At 52.6% G+C, this 26,433-nt stretch overlaps 6 protein-coding genes across 6 annotated transcripts; 2 read left to right on the top strand and 4 right to left on the bottom strand.

Moving 5' to 3' along the window:
- Positions 1 to 142: 142 nt before the first annotated feature.
- On the bottom strand, positions 143 to 5,495 carry EMWEY_00000410 (trypsin, putative; the record flags this gene model as incomplete). The annotated part of the gene is made up of 2 exons (XM_013481239.1): positions 143 to 2,760; positions 2,870 to 5,495. The coding sequence occupies 2 exons, from the start codon at positions 5,493 to 5,495 to the stop codon at positions 143 to 145; spliced, it is 5,244 nt and encodes a 1,747-aa protein (XP_013336693.1).
- A 1,207-nt stretch (positions 5,496 to 6,702) lies between these two features.
- EMWEY_00000420 (hypothetical protein, conserved) lies at positions 6,703 to 8,628 on the top strand (the record flags this gene model as incomplete). The annotated part of the gene is made up of 5 exons (XM_013481240.1): positions 6,703 to 6,986; positions 7,258 to 7,381; positions 7,588 to 7,611; positions 8,008 to 8,214; positions 8,431 to 8,628. 5 exons carry the CDS (start codon positions 6,703 to 6,705, stop codon positions 8,626 to 8,628), a joined length of 837 nt encoding a protein of 278 aa, XP_013336694.1.
- Positions 8,629 to 9,806: 1,178 nt separating this feature from the next.
- On the bottom strand, positions 9,807 to 11,762 carry EMWEY_00000430 (hypothetical protein, conserved; the record flags this gene model as incomplete). The annotated part of the gene is made up of 5 exons (XM_013481241.1): positions 9,807 to 10,084; positions 10,208 to 10,337; positions 10,627 to 10,794; positions 11,243 to 11,398; positions 11,556 to 11,762. The coding sequence occupies 5 exons, from the start codon at positions 11,760 to 11,762 to the stop codon at positions 9,807 to 9,809; spliced, it is 939 nt and encodes a 312-aa protein (XP_013336695.1).
- A 3,358-nt stretch (positions 11,763 to 15,120) lies between these two features.
- EMWEY_00000440 (hypothetical protein, conserved) lies at positions 15,121 to 16,773 on the top strand (the record flags this gene model as incomplete). The annotated part of the gene is made up of 4 exons (XM_013481242.1): positions 15,121 to 15,251; positions 15,685 to 15,814; positions 16,027 to 16,233; positions 16,408 to 16,773. 4 exons carry the CDS (start codon positions 15,121 to 15,123, stop codon positions 16,771 to 16,773), a joined length of 834 nt encoding a protein of 277 aa, XP_013336696.1.
- Positions 16,774 to 17,886: 1,113 nt separating this feature from the next.
- EMWEY_00000450 (hypothetical protein, conserved) lies at positions 17,887 to 20,805 on the bottom strand (the record flags this gene model as incomplete). The annotated part of the gene is made up of 1 exon (XM_013481243.1): positions 17,887 to 20,805. One exon carries the CDS (start codon positions 20,803 to 20,805, stop codon positions 17,887 to 17,889), a length of 2,919 nt encoding a protein of 972 aa, XP_013336697.1.
- Positions 20,806 to 24,285: 3,480 nt separating this feature from the next.
- On the bottom strand, positions 24,286 to 25,368 carry EMWEY_00000460 (DNA-directed RNA polymerase II, putative; the record flags this gene model as incomplete). The annotated part of the gene is made up of 4 exons (XM_013481244.1): positions 24,286 to 24,460; positions 24,636 to 24,713; positions 25,068 to 25,164; positions 25,323 to 25,368. 4 exons carry the CDS (start codon positions 25,366 to 25,368, stop codon positions 24,286 to 24,288), a joined length of 396 nt encoding a protein of 131 aa, XP_013336698.1.
- Positions 25,369 to 26,433: the final 1,065 nt, after the last annotated feature.

Here is a 26,433-nt window from a genome sequence, read left to right on the forward strand (position 1 = left end):
GCACTAGCTAGCACAGCCTAATCATCTATTTTCCGTCCTTCACCCCTATTCCAAGCATGCGTCTCCTACGCAGTGCCACCAATCCACCCCGTACTAGAAATCGCTGTTGGGACTGCTGCACTGTACTTACTGCGTGCGATATTTAATCCTCAGTGGCAGACAAAAGCTCATCAGGCCCGGCCCTAGCTGCTTCTTCAGCGTGCTGAAGCAGGCAGTGCAACAAATTCCTCGCCGCTTCAGCAGCTAGCACTGCAGCACGAGATCGGTGGGACTGAGACGAACTCAACAAAAAAGCGAATTGCAGAGTCCTAAACAGCTTCTGCTGCAACACGTGTTGCTGCTTGTGCTGCAGGTTCGGTTGGCCATCTGAGGACGTGGAGCCCGAGAGACGTTTGGCGTCTGCTTGTGCAGATGCTGGAGAGTCGACCGTTGACCTGGCTGCTGCAGCCGCCGCTGAGGCAACGGCAGGGAAGGCGACCCCTAAAAGGCGAATAACGCAAAGAAGCGCGCAGGTGGATGATACGCGTGCTGCTGCTACGTTGTCTTTCGCTGCTGCCGTCGCCACAGTATCGGTACCAGCAACAACCTCTACTGCCGCCTCAATTGAAGAAGTTGCAGCCACAGCCATTTGCAGAAGGCCCTGATAACCCTTTCTGTTGTCATTAGCACATGTTGTGGCGGACGAACCAGCATTCCGCAGCAGGGGCAGCAGGCGAGCCGCAAGAAGAGACACACTGCAGAGCCGGCCCGAACTCATGGGCAACGGCAGTTCTTCTACCCCCGTTTCCGTTGTTGTCGACGGTCTCTGTAAGAAGGCCTCAATATGCTTGTTTACGGCTTGTAGACCCGTTGCTACCGCCACTTCCTGGTGCTCCTGCTGCCGTGGGGAATCCAAAACCTCCATACAGGAGTACAGACCCCCAGCAGCATCGGCATAGAGAAGCCGTTCGAGCGGGGATGCCAGCGAAAGAGCCTTCTCGCAGCAGCACCACAGAGTGTCGACAGCCGACAATGGAATTTTCTTATGCTGATGTTTCTGCAGCGGCAAGCTCAGCAAGGCCCGGCTTGCTCTGAAGACGCCAGACAGCACCGCCGCAATAATACCCATTTGCAGGGTACCCTGGCGGCTCTGGGAAGGAAAGTCGCTTGAACCACGGTCCGCAGCAAAGTAGGCATCAGAAGAAAAAGGAGCATCTGAAGCAACACAAATGGTTTTCTTCTTGAGCCGCGGAAGGCCGAAACGCTGCAGCAAGTGCTGCGGTCTGCTGGCCTTCTGGCCCGCAGACGTTCCGTGATGCACCCCAGCAACACCGACAGCAGTTCCTGCCTTTCCTGCCTCAACTTTGCTGCGGTAGCCAATGCGGTGGACAGACGGAGCATCAAGGGACACAGGTGGAAGCGCTTTCGTTCCCCAGAAACAGCAGGCCGCCCATGCAGTCTGTTGCAAGGCTGCGTCTGCTGCGGGAGAACAGCTGCTGCAGCCCTCAAAGAGGCGACGAAGCAGCAAAGCTCCTTGCAGAACGCGGAGGACCTGCGGAGGGTATTCTGCTCTCCAACCTGTTTCTGTTGCACAAACTGCTGCTTCTGCAGGAGCTGGTGTTGCGACAAGGGACGGCAGCCTCAAGGCATTGAAAGCAGCCGTAGTCGCATCGGCAAAGCAGCGCCACTGTGCCTCCCACAGCGAAGGCCCCCGCAGGCTGTCGACTTCAGTGCCACACCCTATGAAAAGGGCTGGATCTACCGCCCCCTGCTGTTGCTGTTGCAAAAGTAGATGCTGCACAAGATGTTGCTGTAGCTGTAGCTGCTCCAGTGAAGCAGCACGTAGAGCTGCTGCTGGAGCTATGGCTATTGGGCTGATACAGCAGGCTACTGCAGCTGAAGGAAACAAAAAAGCTTCCTTATCTGGAATAGTCACAGCAGCTAGAGCCGTATGCAGCAGCAGCTGCTGAAGGTGCTGGTTGTTGCAGTGAATCTGGACGTGCGGCAAGAGAGACATGGCCTCGAGTACTGCTGCTTCAAGCCCAGCGTATGCAGCAACAACCGGCATGGAAGCGGTCCTGCAGAAGCAACGGCAGCACACTAGCTGCTGTAGTTGTTGCTCCCTTGTCTCCGACGTTCCTTCCTTACACATGACAACGCTCTGCAGAGAGTGCTCCTCGTTGTTGCTGCTGCCGCAGCGGCAACAGCACACAATAAAGGAAACCTCAATGACCAATGTCAAGAAATCGGGGACAGTATCCACATCATGCGTTATGGTTGCTGCTGCTGCTTCTGGATGTTGCCGCAGGAATGCAGTGAGAGCCTTGAATGCACAGGCAAGTTCCAACAGCAAGCATTTCCCTACTGCCTCCGATGCTGCTGCGCCTGCCGTGTTTGCTGTTGGCGTTTCGGCTCCTGCGCCCGATCTAGTGCCTGCTACATCAGGGCAGGCAGCTTCGGGCGTGTGCTGCGTAGCTTCTGGACATCCTGTCGCCGCAGAAGCAGCAGATGCGATGCGGAGGAGACGGCTGATGCTACTTCTGGGGTCACTGAGAGACAAAGCTCTGCGGCAGAAACGTAGAAAGCAGCAAACTACCGGTGACAGTAGCATTGCCTGATCCGTATCTTCGTTGCCCACAGGAAATGCAGCAGAGCTTGCTGCCGCGGCAAAACCTCCAGGAGCTCCAGAAGCACCAGCGGGCAGCTGCAGCAAGGCCTCTGCCAGCAGGAAGAAGCACGCTCGCGCTTCGGACCCCCCCCTTGCCAGCAGGCCCAGTAGAGCTGCAGCACCAGCACCACAAAGCAAACAGAAGCACATGGCCACGGCTGGCTTTAAGAAGTCAGCTGCAGCAGCAGCCAAAGGTTTGAGAGGAAATGCTGTGCGCCTTACCGGTAATGTTGTTGTGGTCTCCTTCGTTTGTGTATGACGCCGTTGCTGCATCTACTATTGTTGCAGCAGGTACAGACGAACCTGCTACCGCTTCTGCAGTTGCTGGCGTCGGCGGTTGTGTGGGAGAAGCAATGGCGATGGAAGCAGCGAGGCCAAGGGAGGCACCCCACAGCCCTGCAAACTGAAGGGCATCGAGCTGCGTGCCTTGTACACTCGTTGTCTGGAGGGCGGCCTGTGCCGCTGTTGTTGCTGCGTGCATCAGACCAAGCTTCAATGCGTAAACTGCCGAATAGCATCCAGAAAGGGAGCGGATGCGCCAGATGCAGGCAGCTGCTTGGCGCTGCACTGCTGGCCAAAGAGCGCACCGCAGCAGCTGCTCCTGCTGCAGTGAATTCTCTACAGTGAGAATGGAGACAAGGGCCATATGCAATGAAGGCGGGAAGGACACCATGCCATCCTCTGAAGCAGCGACGATAGTAGCCTCTAATATATTCAAGGCAGCACGGAATAGCAGCGGGTGCGTGAAGCTGCCACCATTGGTGCTGTTGCTGGCACACCCTCTTGCTTCAATGGGGCCTTGCGGAGCTGTCACTCCCGTTGCTGCTGCTGCTATTGCCCGACTTAAGCAATCGACCAAGTCCAGTTGCTGCTGCGTATGCAGCAGCGGAAGCAGTTGCTGTGCGGCATGCGACACGAGCACCTGCGAGTGAAGCGTCTCCAGGGACAGACAGCAAACACCTGGAGAAAGATTTTTGTTGCAGCTGCAGCAGCAGGTGCAGGTCACTACGCATTGATCCTGCAAACCCTTGGATGCCCCTTCCCTTCCGCTGCAACGGCAGTGAGACTCAGCTTTTGCCAGCTGCGTCAACAAAGTGAACAGACACTCCAGTGACATGCTGACGAGAGAGACAGGCGAAAAACACCGCAGCAAGAAACGGCAAAGGCACGGCACGGCAGCGGCAATCGCCTGACGTAGTAAACCGCGCTGCCTCGCCTTTAGATGCAGCAGAAACGGACCGTGCTGTTGCGGCTGCAGCAACGGAACGTACCTCCCTGCTGCTACAGACGCCGCCGATCCCTTCTTGGCATCCACCACTGCCCCTGCACTCAGCAGCAGCCACTGCCTCCGCAGGAAAGTGAAGGCATCTTCAACCCTGTGCACCTCGGAATAAAAAGTCTCTGTAGTAGCTGGTGAAGCAGCAGCCGCTGCTGCACCAGCAGTCATACACTGACCCAATGAAAGCGATGCGAAGTCCGATGCGCTGTTGCTGGTCGCCGTAAGATCCGTTGGCTCGTCGATAGCACTGTGTGAACCCTGCTGTTGTTCCTCCTCTTCCTTTTCCTGCTGCTGCACCTGCATTCGCTGCTGCTTCACCTGCTGGTGCTGGTGCTGTTGCATGCCTACTACGGCCTTGGCAGCTAGAAGGGCTGCAAGAGCTGCTGCGGCATGCGGAACGTTCTCCTGTGCTTCTGCGAGCAGATGTTCATTCTCTGCCGCTGAAGCAGCCGTAGCGGGTTCTGGTGCAGCAGCAGCGAGGACAGCACTTGGAAAGGCCTCGCCATGAGGTAGAGATACACCTCGAGGGAACGCCCAAACAACTTGCTGGAGCAGCAGCAGGGCCTCTCTAGCCGCTTCAGAAGCAGCATGTATATTATTACTTTTGATGATAGTGCTAGTTTTGCTGCTACTAGTGCGGCTGCTGCTGCGTCTGTGGCTGCCGGCGCTGCAGCGAAGGCAGGACCTTGTCAGAGAGAAGAGCTTTTCAGCCAGTGCTTCTCCGCACGCTCCCGTTGCCGACACTGCGGTCCTCAAGGCCTTAGCAACTGCTGCTGCTGTTTCTGTTGCTGTTGCAGCCGCCGGTGCTGCTGGTGACTGCAGCAGCTTCGATCCCACAGCAACCAGCAGCGGCAGCAGCGGAGACAGCGCCTGCGGGCACGCCCTAAACAACTCTCCACACAGCAGCAGAGGAGGGAGAGCAGACAAAACCTTCTTTGTGCCTGCTGCAGCTGCAGCAGCTGCAGCTGCCGTCGGGGGTGGCGTGGCAGCTGCAGCAAGTGGAGCAGAAACAGAGGGGGGAAAATGAAGCCCTTCACCTGCTGCTGCCAGAAGCCGAGCAGCAACACGATGCCAAACACCACAGTCCTCAGTGGAATGTACAAGCAGTAGCAATACCCGAAGCAGTTGCTGCTGCAACGCAGGAGGAGGCTTCTGGCAGCAAAGCAGCAACAATGCTTCCTCCAGATGCTCCAGCACCTCCGTTTGTGTCGTGTCGTCGCCTTCCCATTGCGACACCCATCGCTGCGGCTCCTGCTGTTGCTGGTCTTGCTGTTGGCGGCCCTGGTCCTGCTGATCCTGCTGCTGGTGCTGCACCTGTTGGTGCTGCACGTGTTCTTCTATAGGCTGCCTATGCTGGTGATCGCATTGTGCTTGCCAGTGAGGCTCCTGGTGCTCCTTCAGCTGCTGCTCCCGTCGCAGCAGCTGTTGCTCCTGCAACAACAATTCTATCCGCCGCAGCAGCTCTTGCTTCGCCAGGTCCTTCCGGCTGTCAGAAGAAGCAGGAGCAACAGCCAGAAGACTCAGCGCCTGCACAGTTGCCGCTAGTGGAGACACATAACTAGATTCCATTTTCGGCAATATTGATACTTGCGCTGCGGTTTGCGTGTTGCCTGCTCCCTGCTGAAACTGGTAGGCGGAGTATCCTGTCAGATGGGAACAAACAGCAGGCACAGAAGCTCCTCCAGCTCCTCTGTTGCTGCAGCAGCTCCAGTCAGCGTGGCCTGCAGTGACACTTTCGCGTTCTTCGCGCTTCTGCTACTGTTGCCGCTGTTGCCGCTGTCGCCGCTGTAACTGCTGCAACTGAACTCTCCAGTGCAGCGAGGGGCTACCGGCGTCAGAAGACTGTACTTTCCTTCTTTGCTCCATCACCAGCAGCAAGTCGGGCGACGACCCATGTGACAGCAGCAGTTGTTGCCTATGCAACACAATCTGTCACTTGATGTCGCTTACGCCTCCCAGTCTTTTGCTTCCTTCTGGCCGATGTAGGTGTTGAAGCCGTTGATCCTATTGCTGCTGTGACAGCCAATGATGCTATTTTTCCTGGTTTTCTGTCTAACTCCTTGCTGCAAGTCAAGGCCGGTGGAGCATTTGAAATCTCCGCAGGGACTGTAGCCAACCTGCTGCTGCTCCTGTTGTCTGTTCTTGGCACAAGTAGACAGCGGCAGGATGGTATTGACGAACTACGAAAATACGAAGCACACCGAGCAGCATAGAGGAGAAGAAGCTTGCTGCTTACGATGCTGCCCACTCCACTTGTTTTTGCTGCTCCTGCTGTCTCGTGGGCCCCGTGGGCCTTGCCGGTCTGCTGCTAGTGCTCGGACTGTTGCAACCTCCCCATCAACTGCTAAACAACACCAGGAAGAGCATTACATAATTTGTTTTGTTATTATTTGCTCCATGTATCGTTATTAACAGCGGCACAACGTGTTGTTGTAACGGCTGTGCGTCGCCTTGTAGCTGCAGCGGCAGCAGCCTCAACGACAACAGTTGCGGTGAAAATTGCTGCACCTGTTGCAGCAGCAGAAGTCGAGTGCATTGTTAACACCATTGCAGGCAGACATAAAGATAACCCCCTTGCGCAAGGGATATTTTGCAGGAGCTTGCTTAGCGGCTTGGAGCCGCAGCCGACTTCGCAGTGGTCTGCTATTGCTGTAGCAGTAGCATCAGAACGTTTGGTTCCTACCCATCAGCCGCCAAGGGTCTAGACACAATCTGCTCACAAGCAGGTTAACTCCCAAGGGCAGTGCCAAGAACTGCACCACAAGGAAAATTGAGGATGGGTAGACCTGGCTGCTGCAGTAGCAGCGGCAGGCACATGCTTGTGATTCAGCATTATCTAGTTATACTCTTGATGTGTGCTGCTGCTTCTAGGGCAGCTTCAGCTGAAGACTCTGCTGCAACAGCATCGACGCAGGAATTGCACGCCAGCGACCATTACGGAGGCAGCACGAACACGAATAGCAACTGGATGCTGCTGGAGCTGTCGGAGCAGGTTGATTTGGCCGCACAATCTCTCAAGCCGAACGCAGAGCCAACTGTCTTTCGGCCGCCTACCCCACAGTCAGCAGCAGCAATTGCAGGAACAGCAGTAGTAGTAGCGGCAGCAGGAGTAGCAGCTACCAGAGCTTGACGAGAGCAGACAGGCAGCGAGCAGACAAACAGAGCACTGCCGTAGGCTGGCATAGCAGGCCTTCCTAGAAGGCAGCAGCAGCATGACAATGAACAGTAAAGTGAAGCAGCAGGCTGTGCAAGTGAGATTTAAACTAACAGAGCCAGCATGGTGGCTGAGGCGTGGAGTTCTTGTCTGTCGCTGTTACTTGTTTTCCTTTAGAGAAGAAATGCACTGGAACTCGAGGATGGATGTCGTCGTTTTGTGCCTTTCGCTGGTGGACAGCTACCTCAAGACACACATCTCTCTTCTTAGGCAAACGGTCCCCGAGGCATCATCCAAGCTTGTCAGATCCGACGCCCTTCGTCATGCCTGTCTCCCTCGATTTGTCCCTTCTCTTCGTTTAGAATATCTGCAGTTGTCCTTCTTGCCTGCTTCCCTTGTTGTTCCTCTTCGCCTGTCTATGTTGGTGGTGCCCTTGAGTTTGTTTTTCTGTCCTTGGGTTCCTTGTTCTCCGCTGCTTCTGCCTCGTGTCGCTTTTTGGCTTTTCAGCCCGTCTCTGGTGCTTACGAGCAGGTTGGGTGTACACTCTGCAGTTTGAAATATAGTGCTGTTTGTCTTTGTGAGTTGTCCTCTTTCTCCCTCGCATATCGCTTGCTTCCATCCTCCGTGTCCCCAATATGCGTGCTTCTCTTTCATCGGCGCTCTCCCCTCGCCAGTCTTGACGGGTGCTTCTCTGTCCCTACTGGGTCAAACTGCCAGTTTCTGCACCTCTCCGCGCGTGTGCGTCTTCATCTGTTCTTCTACTGTCTGCGGTTCTCGGGCCATGTTCCCTAAGGTTTTGCCATGCTGTGTACTTAGAGTGAACGGGGGAGCGCCGTGAAACAAGCTGCTGGGGCGGCAGAATGATGAGCAACACTGGAGAGACCTGGGACTCTGAGCATGTGGGGCCTTTTGTGTCTTTGCCTGTAGGGCATGAGAGACGATGACGTTCTTGCAACGCTCATGCACCAAATGTGGGCGGGCTGCTACAGCAATGCCCTGTCCCTTGCGGCCGCAACATCCATCTTGTCTCTATCGTCTCAGGAAGCTGAAGCCCTCCTCAAACCTCACAAATCGCCAATGCGGTTTTCTGAAAAGATGCTTGTCGACATTGATAAACTTATCAAAGAACTTGCGGTTAGCCATGACATCGGGTTTAGCCCGTCGGGGCGACGCCTTAGGGCTTTGGGTTAGCGCTTGAGGTTACGCGTCGGTACCGATTATCTTGCGAGTTCAAAGTGCTTGCATTCCTGGGGTAACCGCCCACCTTTGGTGCGTGTGTTTGTATGCGGCCCCACTGCTGGTGCGCTGTTTGGTATCGTTTTTCTCTGCGATGTGGAGCCTGTTGTTCAGGAGGGCCGTTCGCCTTCTGATTGGGTTGCAACGGACTGGAGAGACACTTGGTGGTTTTGCATTTTCAGCGTGTTCTGTATTTTTTGCCTTCTCTTTCTCGCTGGGAGGAAGGCTGCGAAGGCCTACAGAAGGAAACACAAGGGAAAGGTGGGGGCGCGAGACAAGGCTCCCATTAGCAGCAGCCCCAAGTATTTATAAACAAGTGGGTCGTCCAGCAACAGCAGTCCACGCAGATGCAGCTCTGCTGCTGCAGCATCAGCAGCTGTGCCTCGCGCTGTTTTGACGCCCCTTGCACCCCTCAGGTCTCCTAATGGTGAAACTTATACCCATATCAATATGCAGGAGTGACGATCCCTGCTGCCCTTCCTGCAAAGGAGAACTCTGCTGCCGCTGCAGGGAAGAGGTTCAGGGCAGCTTCTGCAGAGGAGGACTTGCTCCAGCCACTGCAGCAGACTATTTTGCTGCTGCAACAGCAGGACGAAACATTCCATTAGGTGTGTAGTCCAGAAAATGTTGCGGTCAGGATATGTTGCTACGGCTGCTAATGCCTGGTCTCTGAACCATGCAGCAGCAAACGACTAAAGCAAAGCGGAGAGCACTATTGCAGCAGTTGCTGCTGATGCAGGAAAATGCTGCATTAGTGATCTGTTACTGGTGGAGTGGTTAGCTCGAGGGACATTTTTTCTTTAAATGCTTTTCCTACACCTTCTGCTTGGCCCTCTGCTTTGCTGCGCTTCTCCCGGTTGGGTTTTTTCTGTGCCTCATTTGCGCGATTTCTTAGACATTTGGATGACGTATTCATTGGACACTTGGTTCGCTAGTTTTTCTGGTCATCCGTTATGTTGTCGTTCTCATAGTTTGTCTATGCCTTCCACCTTATGGGGCCGTTGATGCCAACGAGACTTTCCTTCAGAGCGCGCGGGTTGGCCCACGGTGAAAATAAATATGAGTCGTCGTCATCCTCAGCGAAAGCCTACAAACAATGGCAAAAAACAGAGAGCTGGCAGAGGGGGAGGCGTACAATGCACGGAATCATTACAGTCGAATTAGAAGGCATGGAAAAACAACCACTGTCCGAGCAGGCGCCACAGCGACATGCATACAAAGCGCAGGTAGTACAGGGGAAAAGACAGAAGGTTGAGTCAAACGCAGTAATAGTCTTCCACAGACACATGGGAAAACTGTAGGCATAGAGAGGGGGCAAGGGGGAGCAGGTGCGGATTGAATATCACTGAAGTGTATCTGTCCTCTAAAAGCCAAGAAGCATCATCCACCTCGGGCTACGTGTATGCCATTCGAAACAAACATAAGGCAAGCGACGTACATAGATGCAGGCGGGCCACAGACTTCCGCAGTGGGAAGGCCCTAGCAAGGTATCATGGGGACGCCCAAATAATAACAAGGATCAGTTCAGGAAACGCTAATGGGTAAAAAGGCATATTCTGAGGATATTGACGGACTTTGTCTTCTTGCCTCTTCTTATGGCAGTACGCCAGAACAGCTTTATGAGTCTCCGCATCCATCCGAGGCTCGCGAATAGGGGGTCCTACATCAGTGGAAGCAACCGCAGCGCATGCCATTGCAGGTACAGAACCGTCAATGCCGGAGAAGAAAAGCAGGCGAAAATGGGCTAGGATTTCTCTTGGTATTGACGCTGTAGAAAATAATATGTCAGACACGAGGATTCCGAAGGACAAACCCCAATGCTGCGCTTATCTTTGGTTTAAAATTTAGAGGTTCTTCTTCAGGCTCTGATAAGAGTTTTCAGGCATCCTACCAGCATTCTTTGGCTGCAGCCGCACAACAGTCTTTGTCTTCTCGTTTGTCCCTAAATACTTGCTGAGGGCCTCCGTCTGTTGCAGCTGCTTGCCTGTCCACCACAGGCAGGCATTCTCTAGGGTAATGTTCTGCAACAACAGGAACACCGGAAGCAGGAACCCCCATGAAGGCAGAAGCTGCAACATGAGTTGAAAAACGACGGCGACAGCTCCACAGAGCGCTCAGCAAAGAGGCAAGGGGGCAGGTTTGACATCGACTGCGCCCAAAATAAACATCCCGAGCGAAATTCAGTTCACTTCCAGTGCTCATTTCTTGTAATTCAACAGAAGTCAATAGCAACGGCAGCAGCAGCAGGTGCACCAAAGACTCCGCAGGCGGCGCGTTGGGACGTCTTGGCGCGTTTGTCCACATGGATACCTCTGAAATTTCTTGGCTTCCTGTGGTTTCCTTGTCTTCCAGGATAAGGCGAACTGGCTCCCAACTTGGCAGGCCATGGTTTGCAGGGTAGGCAATTTGCAGTGCTCCCTGCAAAACATTAAGTGTCTCCTGCACTGCCTCCAGTCGCAGTGCTTCACGCCGCTCAACCTGTACAGAGACCGCGAAAAAGGGGCGAGAACCACGAGCCTTTGTATTTGAAGGTCCCCAGTACACAAGGGAACGACAAGTCCCCACGGGGCATACTGGCAAACAAATAGTCGGCACCGTTCTATGTTCTCTTTTGCCTTCAAGACATATGTAGTCCCAAAAAATGCTGTAGAACACTACATGTGAGCCGATGCTCAATATCTAAAAGGCTTGTGTATAGCTCTCTGTTTAATTCCTCTAGAATGTGCCCTTGCATGGTCATGCTTTTGGCTGCTATGCACTTTTGAGCATCGTGTATCTAGAAATGCACCAGTGTATCCTACAGCATTCCTCTGTAAAAGTGCCTGGGAGGAGTGCCTGCCAATACGTGTGAGTGATCTTTCCTCTCAGGCCACCCGTCCCCTGCAGGTTCTACTACTACCACTCTGAAGTGGCGCTGATGCTACACCTTCTTGTGCGAAAGCGCTTCTTTGGCCTCCGCACACGTGCGAAGGATGATGTCGGCCACCTCTTTTGGAGGTGGCAATCCCGTCCTATAAAAGTGTGGGTCGGGATTTGTTGGCGGACCATCGGGATACACGTTTAGGTTGGACAACTTGGCCACCTGAGGCCGCAAAAACCCTCGAGTCCTACGGATAAACCCCAATCCTTTGCCCCTCACGGTTAATCCCAACAGGTGGGCAAATTCTCTAGCTATTGCCTCTACAAAGAGACCCATTAATGTTTCTACCCTCGCAAGTGAGCAGACAGGTGATACTAACTTCCTCTGTCAATCCCCTGGTTTCTTCTGGTCTCAAGGGCCCATAAGTTGCCAGCGCCTCTGCGGCGTCTGCCACCTTCAGCGCCTTCATGCGCTTAAGGTGCAGCGCGGTGACCTCTGAAATAACATCTTTGACTATTTCGCTTGTTTTAGTGTTGAACAAAAATTGATGCTGTTCATCCGCCGTTTTTACATGCAGTAACACCATTTTGGCAAACAGCCCGCCGTTCGGGTTTTGCGAGACAGCGTGAAATCGAGCAGTCTGCCTGAAAGAGTGGTCAGTTGCATGTTTCACTCCGTTAAAACCACTGAATATTTCGGAGATGGAGTTCGTTGGAAAGGAACGCCCGTGGCGGTCTGCACACCTACGCTGGCGGCCGCTAGTGTCCGTGGGGCGATGCACCGCCAAGCAGAGCAAGACGAGCCCTGCTGGAGCCACTTTGAATCGGTGCTTGCCAAAAGGAAAAATTGTCCTTGTATCGGCGAAATTATTATACGGAGACTAATTTCATCTGTAGAAGCGGAAACCTTGTTTCGAAATGGTAAACTTAATCCTTCTTTTGGGCTTGCGTACAGGACCATGGTTCACTCCCCGCATAACGGCACAAGACGATCTCCCCAGGCGCACACACATACGCACACATACATACACACACACACACACACACACACACACACACACACACACACACACACACACACACACACACACACATATTTTAGGGCAGACAGGGACACACACGGTCGCGTGTGAAGCAAAAAACCAGTGGTATCTATACTCCCCCGTGCGTCAAATGCTTACTTGATCTGCTTCACATAACAAGGGAGGAGGTAGTAAATTTCCCTTGGTTCGAGCAGTCTCATGAGTTGCCGTGATTCCTCTTCATCGTCTACCTCCAGCTTTAGATCCGCGCAGAGGTCCTGCATACGCCAGCAATCCGTAAAAGGGCATCACATATTTTTACAGTGCATACCCCCAAACATCAGTTGTTGCGTCACCGCATCCAGTGAGTTGCCGTGATTCCTCTTTGTGCGCAGTTGGTAAAGTGGATCTGCACGTTTGTATACTTGTTCCATGTCAATGGCCTTCTGATGTTTCTTCCCTCCACGAATGTATCAGCTTAAGAGGGCCCACCATCGAGTATGTCATATCACTCCAAACCAGCTTTTGTCCTTTGCAGTGTACCCTAATCGGGGTAATCTTTTAAGTCTGTCTGGAGCTGGCCGGTGAGCCCGTACTAGGCTCTAGTAGACAAGCAGTAGGCAAATAACAGTCCTCAACAATACTCTCCAGCGTTCATGCATGGAGCCAAGAAAACCTGTTTGTGTTTGTATGCAGCGCTGTCTTAAACCTTGAAGTGCAGAAATTCGCATTGAAGTCATAGGCTGCCTCCTCTCCCTTACCCCCAGGCGCTTAAGCCTTGGCGCACCCGACGCCTGGAGACTGGGGAGGCAGGTCACTTCATGTTGAACAACTTTCCTCTCAAGTATTCATAGTTACCAGCAGTAGTCCTCTAGTGAGGGCGATGATCCCGTCAAATCCCCTTTTCCACTCTGTGCCTGTTTACGCTTACATACTTGAAGTTCAATTGCTGTCATTGGATAACTTGCCCGGTAATAGGCCAAAATTCTTGAGTTGCACATCCACTCAATTATTTTCCCAGTCCCCTTGTAACTTCCTAATACCTTTGACCAACTAATTTTCAGCGCCCCCAAGTTTTGCTGAGCGCTTACCTCTTACTGTGAGTGGGATGGTAGCAACCTTTGAACGGGACGTCCTTTGCAAACGCCGCATATTCCTCGTAGTGACAGTTCCTGTTTTTTTTTTATGGGTTTTCCATACTAACCGAACGACCTGTGCTGAATTTTCCGGTTCACTCAACATTACTTTTTGAAGATACGTTCTCTTATCATTGTAGTCGATACCCATAATTTCACTAGTTCCGAAATACACTCATTGTGAAACCACCGTAGAAGCCAGGCAAGATGTAGGCGATCTCTTAAAAGGATTTTGTATTGCTTCAGAGCCACTCCGCTGGTGCACACAAGAACATAACTGAACAAGCACCCGTAAGCGAACGCTTATATTCCAGTGCTCCCTAACTGGTATGGTAGAGTGGAAACTGCAGGGCTGGCATCGTCTGAGAACAAGTGAAGTCTGCTGCAGTCCGTGCCAAGAATTAGAAGCAACCACGCCCTTTGAGAGAAAATACTTCGCTAGATATGATCTCCTTATGTTTTCCATTTTTCCAGTCAACGGCCTTCCCTTGCTTTCATTTCCACCAACTGACTCCACATGTACTCTTCCCGCGAAATTCTCCCCATACATGGAGGCTGCATTTATGTCCTTGGCATGCGGTTAGAGTGTCAAATTACCTTCTTTAGAACTTTCAGTTGCAGACTTAGCAGGCCTTCACCGCGCAGTGTGCCCAATGCCTTCCATGATTTCAAGTATGTCTTCCAGGGGCCCTGGCACACTTATGTACTCACTTCAGCACATTCCAGCCGAAGCAGCAAGTATGTGTACTTCAAGCCAACAGCATATCAAAATATTGGGTTGTTTTGTTGCCTTGTCCACGTTAAACGTTTCGACTAACGCCGGCACACCAGTCAGCGGGCGCTGACGAGGCCGATGTACAAGCCTGCTTGGAACCCTTCAGGACGGAACACCTACTTACCTCACTCTATGACCTACAAAATGGCAGTAGCATTCTTATGCAGGGGTCACCGTGGACAGACGACTGAAGAACTGCGTGCAAAATGCTATTCGACAGACAGCTGCAGTGCCCTGGGGTCGCCTGAGACGGTGAGCCACCCCACTTGTGCAAAAAAGAACATAAAGCAGAAGACAAGCATAGGTAAGTGGACGTTTGCATTCCCCTACTCCCTACCTAGTATGGTACACTGGATATCCCACTAGGAAGTGTGGGGTGATGCGCTCCTTCGCGAATTGGTCGTTTTGAGGTCCGCCCAGCTAAAATACATGAGGGAGCGAGAGCCTTTTTGGAACCATTTTGAAATAGAATTCAGCTTAATTCTAGTTTTAATTTTGACCTTCTAATATTAATAGTCTAGCACTCGGCGCCGCTATCGTCCCGTGCAGCAACAGGCTGGGATATCACCAGGATATACAGCAAATGCCGGTCAAGTTGAAGGGTTGAATCGTTGCTCTCCCATAGTGTGTCATTCAAACTGTTTCTTTTGTGCCATTTTTATCACCAATGTGGAGGAAAATACAGGATATCAGCGTTGGGGATAGCGCATGTTATACCGTCGAGGGCGCAGCAGCCGACGGGCTTCTGCCGCAACTGCAGTACCCGTTGTTGCTCGTTTCGTTACAAAACCAGAGGGTAGCCGCTTACACCAAGTTACCAACTTCACTTTCCAGCTGTTGACTTTGGGCCTGCATATTCTCATCTTCACAGACCACGTTTCTCTGCTGGGCAACTCCACGCAGCTATCGGCGCGGTCACCATTGGTATGCGCAGAACTGAACAGATGCTTATCTGCGCAAAGATTGGTTTGTAGACAGCAACGTGGCCTTTTCTAGTTTCTGGGAACCAAAAATGGATGGTGTAAAGTCCCGAAACGAGCCAACCTTGCTCTGGGTGGAGGAAACCCGCCTCGACAAGGCAGTCTTCGGCCTCTACCCAGGAGGTGACCTTCCCGACCCTGAGAAAGAGACAGAAAGAACGCAGTGAGTTATTCGTCGCTACGAATATTCAATTTTTATGCTATAGGAGGAGCTCAACAGACCCCGAACACCACGGTCTAGTCGTTTTCACTCTGTGCACCGTTCAGTTTGCGAGTAGACGGCTGAGTTGTGGAAGCATTCGTTTCGACTATTCCCTTCACTAAATGAAAACGTTTATTTTTATCGGCATCCATCGAATATCCATTTTAGGAGTAGACATCTGTGTTGAACTGCCTGCATCCATACGGCGGTTCAATATTTATTATGTACCATAAATTCTTGTTGTCTGCGAACACGCGCCACCCTAGACTTGCAGATACAGGGGCATCTGCATCGGCTGTATTGATTGTACACTCGTACGCTCAATTTCGGCAAAATCATTGCCTAGAATCACTATCCAACGGAGTGTTTTGTGTTTTAATCGCCGGCCCCGCAGGAAAGAGCTTGCTCTCTCCTCAACCAAGCGGGAAGTCGTCGCCTTCTACTGTCTCTCTCTTGCGCATGACTACATGCATGAGAAGCACCAAACCTACCAGCAGCTGGCTAGGGAGAAGTCTCCGCAGCATGTGAGCACCTTTGGAGCCTAGTGGGTGAATTCGAAGACCCCGTTCCCGACATTTTCATGGGATGCCAGAGGAACTTTTTCGAGCGAGCATCTGGTGTACTTCTAGATATTCTTCAGTTGCATGGAATAAATTTCCTGGGTTGCCAGCTGTCGAGGCAAAAAATAGTGAAAGCAGGGAATGCGGACAACCCTTTTGTCTGTGTGATCCTTTAGGGCATGAGGGAAGACGACGTGCTTGTGTCTGTGCTACACCAATTGTGGGCTGGCTGCTACAACAACGCCATGTCTCTGCCAGACCCTCTCTCTGTCCTACTTTTATCTTCAAAGGAGGCCGAGAACCTCCTCAAACCCGGCGACACCCCCGAGAGGTTTTCCATGCAAACTGTGCAGATTGTAGACCAAGCAATCCGGCGTCTTGCGGTCAGCAGAACCCTAATGCCCTAAATCGCTCACCGTGCCCCACAACTCAGCTCTCTAGCCCTACAGTCTGTGCTCTGCTTTTTTGGCTTGCACCGGAAATATAGAGCAGTTCACCTGGCAAATTGTCTTCCTGCAACTAAGTGTGTCTTTTCGCATGCTTTCGGTGTTTCACAGGAAGCGGAGTTCCCCGATGGAAATGGCCTTCCCACATACAGCGACAGTATCACTGCCGTCGTGGGTGCTGCTTGTCTTGTATTTATTTTCGAGTTGATAATATTTTTCGTGCGGCGCCTTCCAAACTCATCTCATAAGGCGCCACAAGGGGGCAGTAAAACATTGGACGCTACTGAGAGTGCGACTCAAAATATGGCACCTAGGAAGAGTTCACTGCAGCAGGAGGGCCCATCAGAGGAGAAGGTGAAGGCGGTGGATGTGCAAGAGATGAGGACCTGCATTCAACGGAGTGGAGGTTCGCGCAGGACTACCACAACGGGGTCCCCAAAGGGGGCTTCTAGAGCCGCCCCTCAAAGAACATCTTAGAGTTCTTACATGTGACCCAGAAACAAATGTCTCTACTACCGAGACAGGATGCCCTCAGCTTGCGTCTTTGCACAGCGAACGTGTGAGAAAGGGGACAGACAGTCAAATCCGTCGGAACCTGAGCAGGCACTGCTGACTGCAGATATCACCCACGACAATCAGGGACAGGAAGCACCCCAAAAAAGAGGGAATAGAGGCTGCTCTTTGTGTGAGGGCAGTGCCAGCTGGCTTCGAAGGAGCCGAGGTAGACATTTTCTGTCTCCCGCGGAGAGACAAATTAGTACTCTAACTCCTACCTACTTCGTTAAGGTTTGCCTTTTCTTTGCGAACTTGAAGACCATTGGTAATAATTAACAGACTACCAGCATACTGCCCTATAGACCCCTCTGCCAGGTGTATTTTTTTTGGCACTCGAATGCCGTACAACCACATCTGCACGTGTTCCGCGGCTCCCCTCCCTTTTGTTCGTTCTCGTTTGCAGAGTTAGACGTACAAATTTTTGTGCAGCAAACAGGTGGGGAGCCGCAAGTAGAGCAAACCTGCAGTTGTTGGACGTCCACTCAGGACGCGCGCTAAGAGATCTCACAAGAAGTGTTGCCTCTCGGGAATCCCTGTCCTGTGCGACAATCAATTCCTAAGCACTTGGCGTAGTACCTCGTAACAGCCACAGCAGCAGCCGAGGCAGAGTCTACACACTGCAAGGATTGATAAAGAAGCAGACAGCACAAGACAGCGGCAGTAAAACACATAAGTGAGGCGAGCGTGGACGCCTACGACTAAAGATAGATATGCCAATTCGGAACATCCGACTGCTTCAAGGACAGAAAGGGTTTAGCAAAGGGGGCGGTTGCGATAAAGACCTCGTGAACGACCTAATGGAGTTCGGGGGCAGCAACGTTTTTGGTTAATTGAAGACTGTAGAGCAATCGGAGTTGCCCCTACAATTTCACGGGATGTATAGAGATTACGGGCTGTTTTGTCTCCACAGGTAGAAGAGCATCTTCAGGAGGCAGGCACAGAAGAGTAGTAAGCGCCTCCTATTGGAGCATCCAGGACACAGAAAAAGCGACATCGGCAAGAGCAACAAATGCATTTTGTGTCTCGTTCCCTCGATTAAACTCCCTTTTTCGCTTGTGCAAGGTCAACCTCCTTAGCGAGAGCGAGAAGCCTGTTGATTTCGGAGTGTAGTTTTATTCCTTCCTTGGTGTTTTGCAGCATTTTTTGCGGCCAGTCCGGATCGAGGGCGCTGCAGCCAAGGGACCAGTCTTTGTCGAGCACATATACTGGGAATGGGCCATCTTTCTCCACACGCGCGCCACTAATCAATGATACCACTTCTGCTGCTGGGTAGGTGTCACGGCTGAGCTGACCCATATCCCGGAGCATTTCCAACCGCTTTCTCAGTCTCTCAGCCCGAACAGGAGTGGGAGGTCTCTCTGCTACTGTTGCTGCCCCTCCTGATGGGTGCTCTATATCTACCCCAGGTTGCTCCAATGGGAAGGGGGTTTGGCGAGAGGGATGCAACAGATGTGGGGTCAAGGCACTGTGCACGCTGCTAGCTGAGGACATATCCGAAGTTACGTTCGTGCTGTTACTGCCGAGGTCCGTTGGACTCGATTCTCTGCCTTCCAATTTGCCTTGGCCTAATACTGAGGCTGTTATTGCTGCTGCTGCAGCTGCTAATGGAACTGCAGAGGTGCCTCCAGTTTCCCAGAGTGCTTGCTGCTGCGGGGGCTGCGGCCGGTGCAGTTCCGGGATGTGGCTTGCTGCACCGCTGATATTTAACAAAGATGCTTGAGAGTTCTTCCGCAGCAACAGGGCCCGGCGAGAAGCCTCAGCGGCTTGTTGCCCAGCTGGAGACCGACGACCAGACACTGGCCCGTCTGGCTGGGGACTTGGACAGGCACATGCAGGACTCACGGTCCTCGGAAGGCCTTCAGGGAGGGGTGTGTGAGCGTTAGGCTCCTCATGACTCCCGTATGGCGACAAAATGTCTTCACTTGGGGGTGCAGGTCCCCCAGAAACAACAGCCTTTACAGAGTTGCCACGAATCGGCTGCAACTGCTGCAGCGGACAGAACTCTGGCTGGTGAACCTCTGAAATGGCCTGGTGCTGCTTCACAAGTTGGTACTGATGCGGAGGGAGGACACGATCGAAAGGTGCTACGATGTTGTTGCCACAAAGCGGGCGGGAAGCCGCTGCAGCAGCTGCAGCCCCTGCTGCGTATGCAGCTGCCGCTTCCGCTTCTTCAGAAAGGCGAACTCCAAAGAATGTCCGCTGCATTTCGATGAGCTGCTTCTCCGGAGGTATTTGACGCTGCTGTTGCTCGTGTAACAGCAGCAGTTGGTGGTGCATCTGACATTTCTTGCTAGGCGATGACATGCGCAGTGGCAGCCCTGTAGGCGACTCTGACCTTGTTGTGGCATAATGCTCAGTTTGCGGAGCAGGGAGAGTCGGCGCAAGTAGCCTCTGGAGGAACAACTGGTGCTGTTGACGTTGCTGCTGCCGATACAGTTCTAGTGCGTGGAGCTGCTGCAGCGTGCAGCTGGTTTTTACTGGCATATGAGCCGCGGGTGGTTTCAGCAACTTCTGCTGGAAAGCACGTTGCTCTAGCCGCTGCTCCTGCAGCACCTGCTGGTGCAGATGCTGGTCGCGAGTAGGACGTAGCTGCTTCTGCAGGCGGGAATTACTGGGGCTAGGAAACAACGGAATGCTACGCTGCTGCACACGTAGGTGCCCATGCTGCTGGCCCGCTTCCTGTTGTCTAAGCTGGTTCTGCTGCTGTGTAAGGTGTTGCTGCCTTCGGCGTACCCCCATGGAGCACCCAGGAGGCCCTGTTGCCAGCAGGGAACTGAGTTTCTGCGTGACGGTGGATACCAGGGCTTCAGCTGAAGGGCCAATAGTCGTTTTTGCAGTTGCGGCTGAATCATCTAACACTTCTGCAGCCAGTTCTATTGCAGCACCAGCTGAAACGGAACCACTGGTAGAAGGACCAGCGGTGGACCTTCCGTAACGGTCTGCGTGGCAGTCTGGCGGCAGCTGAGATATTTGGGGACCTTTCCCAACAGAGGGCGTTGAACAGTGTCCCAGCCGATCTCGCTGAACTTGCTTGTCTTGCTGCAGCGGAGGCGACTGCACTTTTCGTTGCCGTTCGGGATGCCCCCCATGCTCGTCCCGTTTCTGGTGACGGTCCAGTAGTTTCTGGCGTGTTTCCACAGGACGCTGAATGCTAATCTCTTTGGCAACAGCTGCCACAGTGGTAAGATCACCACTGCCCGGAGCAACAGTACCGCCTACAAGGGAGGCTTCAACGGCAGCTGCGGCAGCTGCTGCCCTCGGCTGACCACCTCCCAATACGGGAGAGGTGTTGCCGGGATGTTTTCTGCACTTGTCGTCGGTTTCATTTACAACAGCAGCAGATGCAAGCACGGAAGAGCTGCACCCCATAGGTGCTGGGCTGGAACGTCCACCCAGCAGAGGCAAAGCTGGGATCTCAGAGTCTTCCAGCTGTGTGCGATGCTGCTGGGGGTCGCTATGCAGCTCACCTATTGAGCTTGCTGGTCTCCACGGTGCAGAGGGCTCCAAACGTTTGCTAGCAAGATAAGGAGGAGTTGCACCGGGAGCAGCTTCTCTTGTTGCCATCGCTGCCACGGGGGGAGCTGCCGCGTCTGCAGCATCTGTTGCTTGCGATGGTCTTGACGACAGGCATGAAGGGTACGGTGTTCCTAAATCTGAAGCGGTCACGCAATGGCCTCCTGTGCTTCGCAGGTGCTCTCTCTGGTGTTGTTCCCGCAGGGCTAAACGGTGTTGCTCCTGTAGTGCTGGCTGCCGTTGCTCCTCTGATTGCTTCTGCGGCTGCGGTAAGCCCAGTTGCCGGTTCCAGTCTTTTCTGTATGCTGTTGCATCAAGTAGGTCGGGGCCGCCCCACTCGGCAGTTGCGTCAACGGCAGGCCCAGCAATACTGGTTGGTCGTGTTGCTGCTCCTGAGTTTGCATCTACTGCAGGATTTTCTGGCGTCGTCCCTGCTGCCATAAACTGTAGTCGAGTGGCTCCGCCAGTTAATAATCCCACAGTGGGCAACACTGTAGCTGTTTTTGAGGCGAGACTGGTACCTTCACCGCTCGTATGCCGGTGTGCGCCAGCAGCAAGTCCAGCAGCAGCACATGGAGCAGTAGCTGCAGCTGTTGATGCTGATACGAGTGCAGATATCGAGACATTTGTTGCTGGAGCTGCATCAGCGCTGCAACGGCTGCCTGCTGAAGTTCCCCTTCCGAGGAGTGGAGCGGCTTCTGCTTCACTGGATCCTCTCGAGGATCGACTTACCAAGTTATGCGAACCTCTCCTGCTGCTGGCTTCGCTACAGTTCATCGAGGACTCTAGAGATGTGCCGGTATCCAGAGAATGGGGACCTAAAGTGCTGCATGCTGGCGACGAGAACCTAAAAGGTTGCTGGCGGCCCCTGCTGCCGCCGCTGCTGCAGTCGTTGCTGCTAGTGCTGCTACTGCTGTCGCCGCTGCTATGGCTGCTGCTGCAACCTGGCGTTGCGGGTGTGGAAACGTTGATGCCCACAGAAATACCTGAATCCTTGAGGCAGACTGCTTTGCTTCTGGTGCTGCTGCCCCCTCGTGTACACGGTGTCGATAGACCGGTGGTGTCCACTGATCCCAGTAGCAGCATCAAACGCCTCTCTTGACGCTCCTGCTGCTGGTGAAGTTGTTGCTGTCCTCTCCATGTTTGTTTGTGTGAGTTTTGTTCTCCGTGTTGAAGTAGCTGCTCCGGCCTCTGCTGCTGAAGGTGTAGTTGGTACTGTAGCTGCAGGCGTTGCTCGACATGGTGCCGAAGGGGTTTTCGCTGCTGCGGTCTACTATCTAGAACTTGCTGCTGATAGGGAAGCTCTTGCAACTGTTTCTGTTGCTTCTGGATTTTGCTTGGTCGTTGGACCCTGCAGCGCAATATGCACCCACAGGCAGTTGCAGGCAGTTGTTGGTAGCCTGGACCTGTCAAGTACCATAGCATTGCTCAACTCACTTGTGCCACCTAAGAAAAGGGATGCATCTGCCTCCAAGACAACGATATTTCAATGGCCGTCGTTCTGATGCTGCTGCAGCAGGCGCTGCTGCGGCCACTGTTGCTGCAGGAAGAGGCCATGCGGAAGGTCCTGTCCCGGCCGCAGCAACTTCCGCACCTAGAACAACTGAGCTAGATTGTCCCGGCATCACAACTTCAGAGGGTCTTCGGAATATTGCTTAGAGACTTATATTGGTATCGCTGCAGCTGAGGCTAGTGCTGAAGTGCTCGCTGCTGTAAAGAGTGCGACCCGCTACCGCGGTAGCTATTGATGGTTTCCCTGTAGGAAATCTTGGTGTTATGGCAAAACCGATTGATCCAGGATTCTTCTCTAAGGATGGGGCGAGGAAGGGCTGTTGCAGTAGCTGTGTTTATTGCTGTAGGCACCGCCGTTGCTGAACGCGGTGCAGGTGAGAAAATATGAGGCAGTACGACTCCTCTGCTTCCCTCTCAGCATGGAATAGTGCATAGTTACACCAGCCAACATCACGTAAAACACTTCATGGGCGCAGAAACAACTGTTATGGAGCTGAATTGGCGCATTTGTCCTCCTCTCTCATCCGAAGGTAGGTGGTGAGGGGGAGGGACAAACCTCACAGGCTAGGAGTGAAAGCCTGCAACAGAGTGCCCTTCGGTTTATTTTCAAAAAATCTGTTCAAATTTGACAACTGCCAGGGTGACAAAGACGGGTTTCTCGACGACTCCGCGTTGGTGACAGGCGTGGTCTCCCAACCAACTCGGCGGCTACGTAAATGTCAGAGGGACTCAGGTGAGGTATTCATCAAAGAGGACCAGAACAAACAACAAATGCAGAAGTAAACAGGAAAAAACCATCAATGGGGATGGGGGACTCTTTTGTTGGTGGACTGTTGGTAGTCCACCGCCGCCGACGAGAGCCCCTGCGACGGCCAAGTGACCCACGTGCCAAAACAACAAAGAGCCGTCAGAGAACCTTTGTTTAAGCATAGCTGCTTTTTTTGGTTGGTCAATAAACTTTGAGCCTTTGTCTTTGTTGCCTTGCTCCTCATCAGTGCTAGCGAGGCTCACCATACTCTGTTCGATCCACCCCACTGCCAGGGTTAAGGCCCTCAATGCTGCAGAACACTCTCCTTCGTCCGGTGCAGACAATCAGCTTTGCTCCCAAACATTTTACGGTGCGTCAACGTTTCATGCCCAGTAGGGTCTAATCAGGCCCGAACAGTCAAAATACACTGTTCAAGTCAATGGTGCTGCCTAGAGCTGTCACCTACACCTGTGCCGCTACAATGCCGGAAAGATCAATAAGGAGAAGCATAACAGTATGCTGTACGAGTGCCGTTGGTTGTTTTCAATGACAGATCGTAAGCACTACCAACTGAGACAGATGCTCCTTCGCTCGAAGGAGTCTCAGCGCCAGCAGTAAGATCTCCCCTCAGTTGGGTAATCACTGCCTTGCCTCCACTTCCATCAAGAACACTTTCCTTGCTCTTCTCTTAATCGACGCTTGCACTTATGTGGGTGCACATCTATACACTCGCAACCGAAATATTCTCGTCTACTTGGCCACTCTTCCATCATGTGTCTAACTCGCATCAACTTGTTGATGTGTATGCATACACGTCATCCGGAAACCTAGTTATGTGCGGCTACGCACACCCTGTGGGTGAATACACGCTAGCTTCTAATGTGTATATATGCCCCGCGTAGATCCACCAAAGTAAGGTAAAGCGGACTTATCGCTGTTTTGCGGTGGCATTTCCGCAGCACAGCGGAGTGCAAGCGTTCGGAAATGCTTCCGCTCAGCACAAGACCGGAAGAAAGCAAAATACCTGCCTGCTCTCTCTTGAACACATGGAGTTTCGCCAGTTACTTAAGTGTTCAACCGTCCACTGAATCTACCATGAAGTATTCTTGTGCATGAAGAAAAATCCCCAGCGTGGATGCCCCTATGCTTCATCCCCTATTCATTTCTCAGGAGAAACAGGTGAAAGGTATATGCAAACGTTTCCTCTCTGCAAAAGTCTGCAGTCCTCGCAGTTCCCGTAGATTTGACGTGGGTCCTTTGAGAAGGCGACAACTCAAAACTTCAAAAGTGTCACCCGTCTGCTAGGGCACATGGGAAGCAATGAACAAGAATGTCCAGAGGCTGCCACTACGCTGATCATCACTGCCTGGTGTGAATACACCGCTAAGCACTGCCCGACTTATCTGCGACCCGGGGTGGGGGCCCCTGGGTGGGGGCAGTTTTCATGCGTTTGTTACCGGGCCACAAACGCATGCATCCGTTTCCTCAAACGCAGTGTACACAAGGAGGTGTTCCTGAAGAAGTTGGCTCGTTACTAGCTATCAATCTTTTCAGATGCTACTGCAAGTAAAAAACGTCCTCGATGCACACAAGTTACTGCAGGAACAGCGGCACCAGCTACAGCAGCCTCCGGTGACGCAGCAGCCATAGCAGCCGTTACTTTAGGACGCATGAACCCTGAATACTTCCAAGGTGTCAATAATCCGTGAGAGACGAGCAGGGGACAGGCGGATAAGGGATGGAATGTGTGCCTTGGCTTCATCCGGGGTGCGGGGCAGCAGGTTGACCAGCAGCGCTAGCTCAAACTGCTGCAAGTCCCCTTCCCGCTCAAGGTGCCTGCAAGCCCAGCAGCAGTAGCAGCGGTTCAGCACAAAAAATCGGCAACACCCAAACTTGATGCAGTATGCATATTCATGCTGCCACTTGCAATAGAAGCAGCAGCAGCTGTAACAATCGCGGTGCAGCAGCAGGAGTAACAATAGATGCTTCTGGAGTTGTACTGCGGCCGTACTTGCGAATCTCCACAACGGCTGTCCTGACAGTCATCTTCCCAAAGCGCGAAGAATACTCGTAGGATGCTTTGATTAAGCTGCAAATAAGCCCAGAAGCCACATGAGCACAGACCATAGAACGCGCTATTCCCATCCCCCGCCTTGCGGCTGCCGCTGTCGCCAACAAAATGATTTCATTCCGGAATGGTAGCACTTCTGCGAGCAGCAGATATACTGAAGGGAACAACCGAAGTACCGTCTCCCTATGCTACTGCTGCCGTTGCAAGCTACTGTCGCAACTGCTGCCGGAGGCTCAGACAGCTGGCATTCGGCTCAACTCATCAATCCAGAAGTATCTGCAGCAACCAAGTCGAGTAGTTGAAGTGCTGGATTATGCAAGCCTAAGTAGTTGCTCCGTTCACACACAAGAGCTCCACCGAAATGGTACTCACTTGTGCGCTTCTGCAGGACGAGAGACAGAAAGGCGGAGCTGATCCCCTAGAATGAGCTGAAGCTCGCATAAATTAAGGCACTTGGCATTCTTGAACTCTGTAGGCAAAAACGCATGAAACTCAGGTACTGTGGCCTGGCCTTCATCCCCGCAGTCCGCATGGAGACTGGAGCTTTGAGTGGTCTGTACAATTGCAAGGTCCCCACAACTATAAGAATAGCAACTTGACGACCTGCACGACCTGAACTTGATTCACCTGGACCCAAGTCGCCCGCCAGGGAATCCTGCGTTGGAGAATCCATTTTCGTTCGGTCAAACCCAAGCACACCATGCAGAGAGGTCTGATATTGTAGGGACAGGTACTACATTGAGCCCAACGTTCGAACAGCTCTTGAATACATGGAGTAAGAAAGGACAGAGTGGTAGTGCAAAAACACCACCCTTACAAGTCGGACCTGGGCGTGTTGTAGAGAAAGCTGTATAGCAGGACCTGTGGCAAGTTCAGCTGCTACGGGCGCATGGCCAATGATGATTGAAAGGGACCCCCGGTAACCCCCCAAACCACACTGGAAGTACTTAAAAAAAGGAAAGCTTATTGAAATGGTGTTTCTTGGGCCCTGGATGTTAATGGTGTTCAGCAATTCGTCTCTGCAGACTGCCGCATGCAGTCCCAAAAGCTGCCGCTGTGCCGTGCTAATATTTGAAACGGATTCGTCTGCTGCTACCAACGCAGACGAGTAGTCGAGAAAGATGTAAAATTCTTTTACTCACTACTGTTAAATGTCTCTTCGAGTCCCAGGTTCTGTCCTTCGGCAGGTTACGGATGACTTTCCTTTAGATGTAAGACACGCAATTCCAACAACACGCATACACATATCAATGGGAGTTTCTGTACCTTCAGGTGTTCAGCACCCGGCTCCCTAAGCTTACCGTGGCACCGCACGAAGTTATCCAACGACGATCCCAAACTCGAGGACTCTCGTTACCCTGTAGATCGTGTGAGAAAAACAGTCCTGCAGAAGTGCATACTCAAGCGTACCCAATCACGGTTTCAACGCATGCACAAACAGCTCTTGCAATCGTCATAGGTCAACTTAAATCGATACAACTTACGACTAGTAGTACCATGCATGCAGCGAGAGTCGAAGACCCTATTTAACTCTCAGGAGCTGTTTTTCAGACGAAACACTTGTTATTGGATTTTTTTAAAAGCGGCTGATCATCCTCTCTTGTCGCTTACTTTTACTGCTGGTGCTGCAAACAATAATGCACTTTCGCACGCCAACCTGCTGCTTGGCCTTGGCCCAAGACCCTCTGGATGTTCTGTATCATGCACCGGATTGGTTGCTAGTTTTGATGCCACCATC

This window comes from Eimeria maxima, genomic scaffold (assembly GCF_000499605.1).
Source record: "Eimeria maxima Weybridge genomic scaffold, Emw_scaff3, whole genome shotgun sequence".
In the NCBI taxonomy this organism is placed as follows: Eukaryota; Apicomplexa; class Conoidasida; order Eucoccidiorida; family Eimeriidae; genus Eimeria; species Eimeria maxima.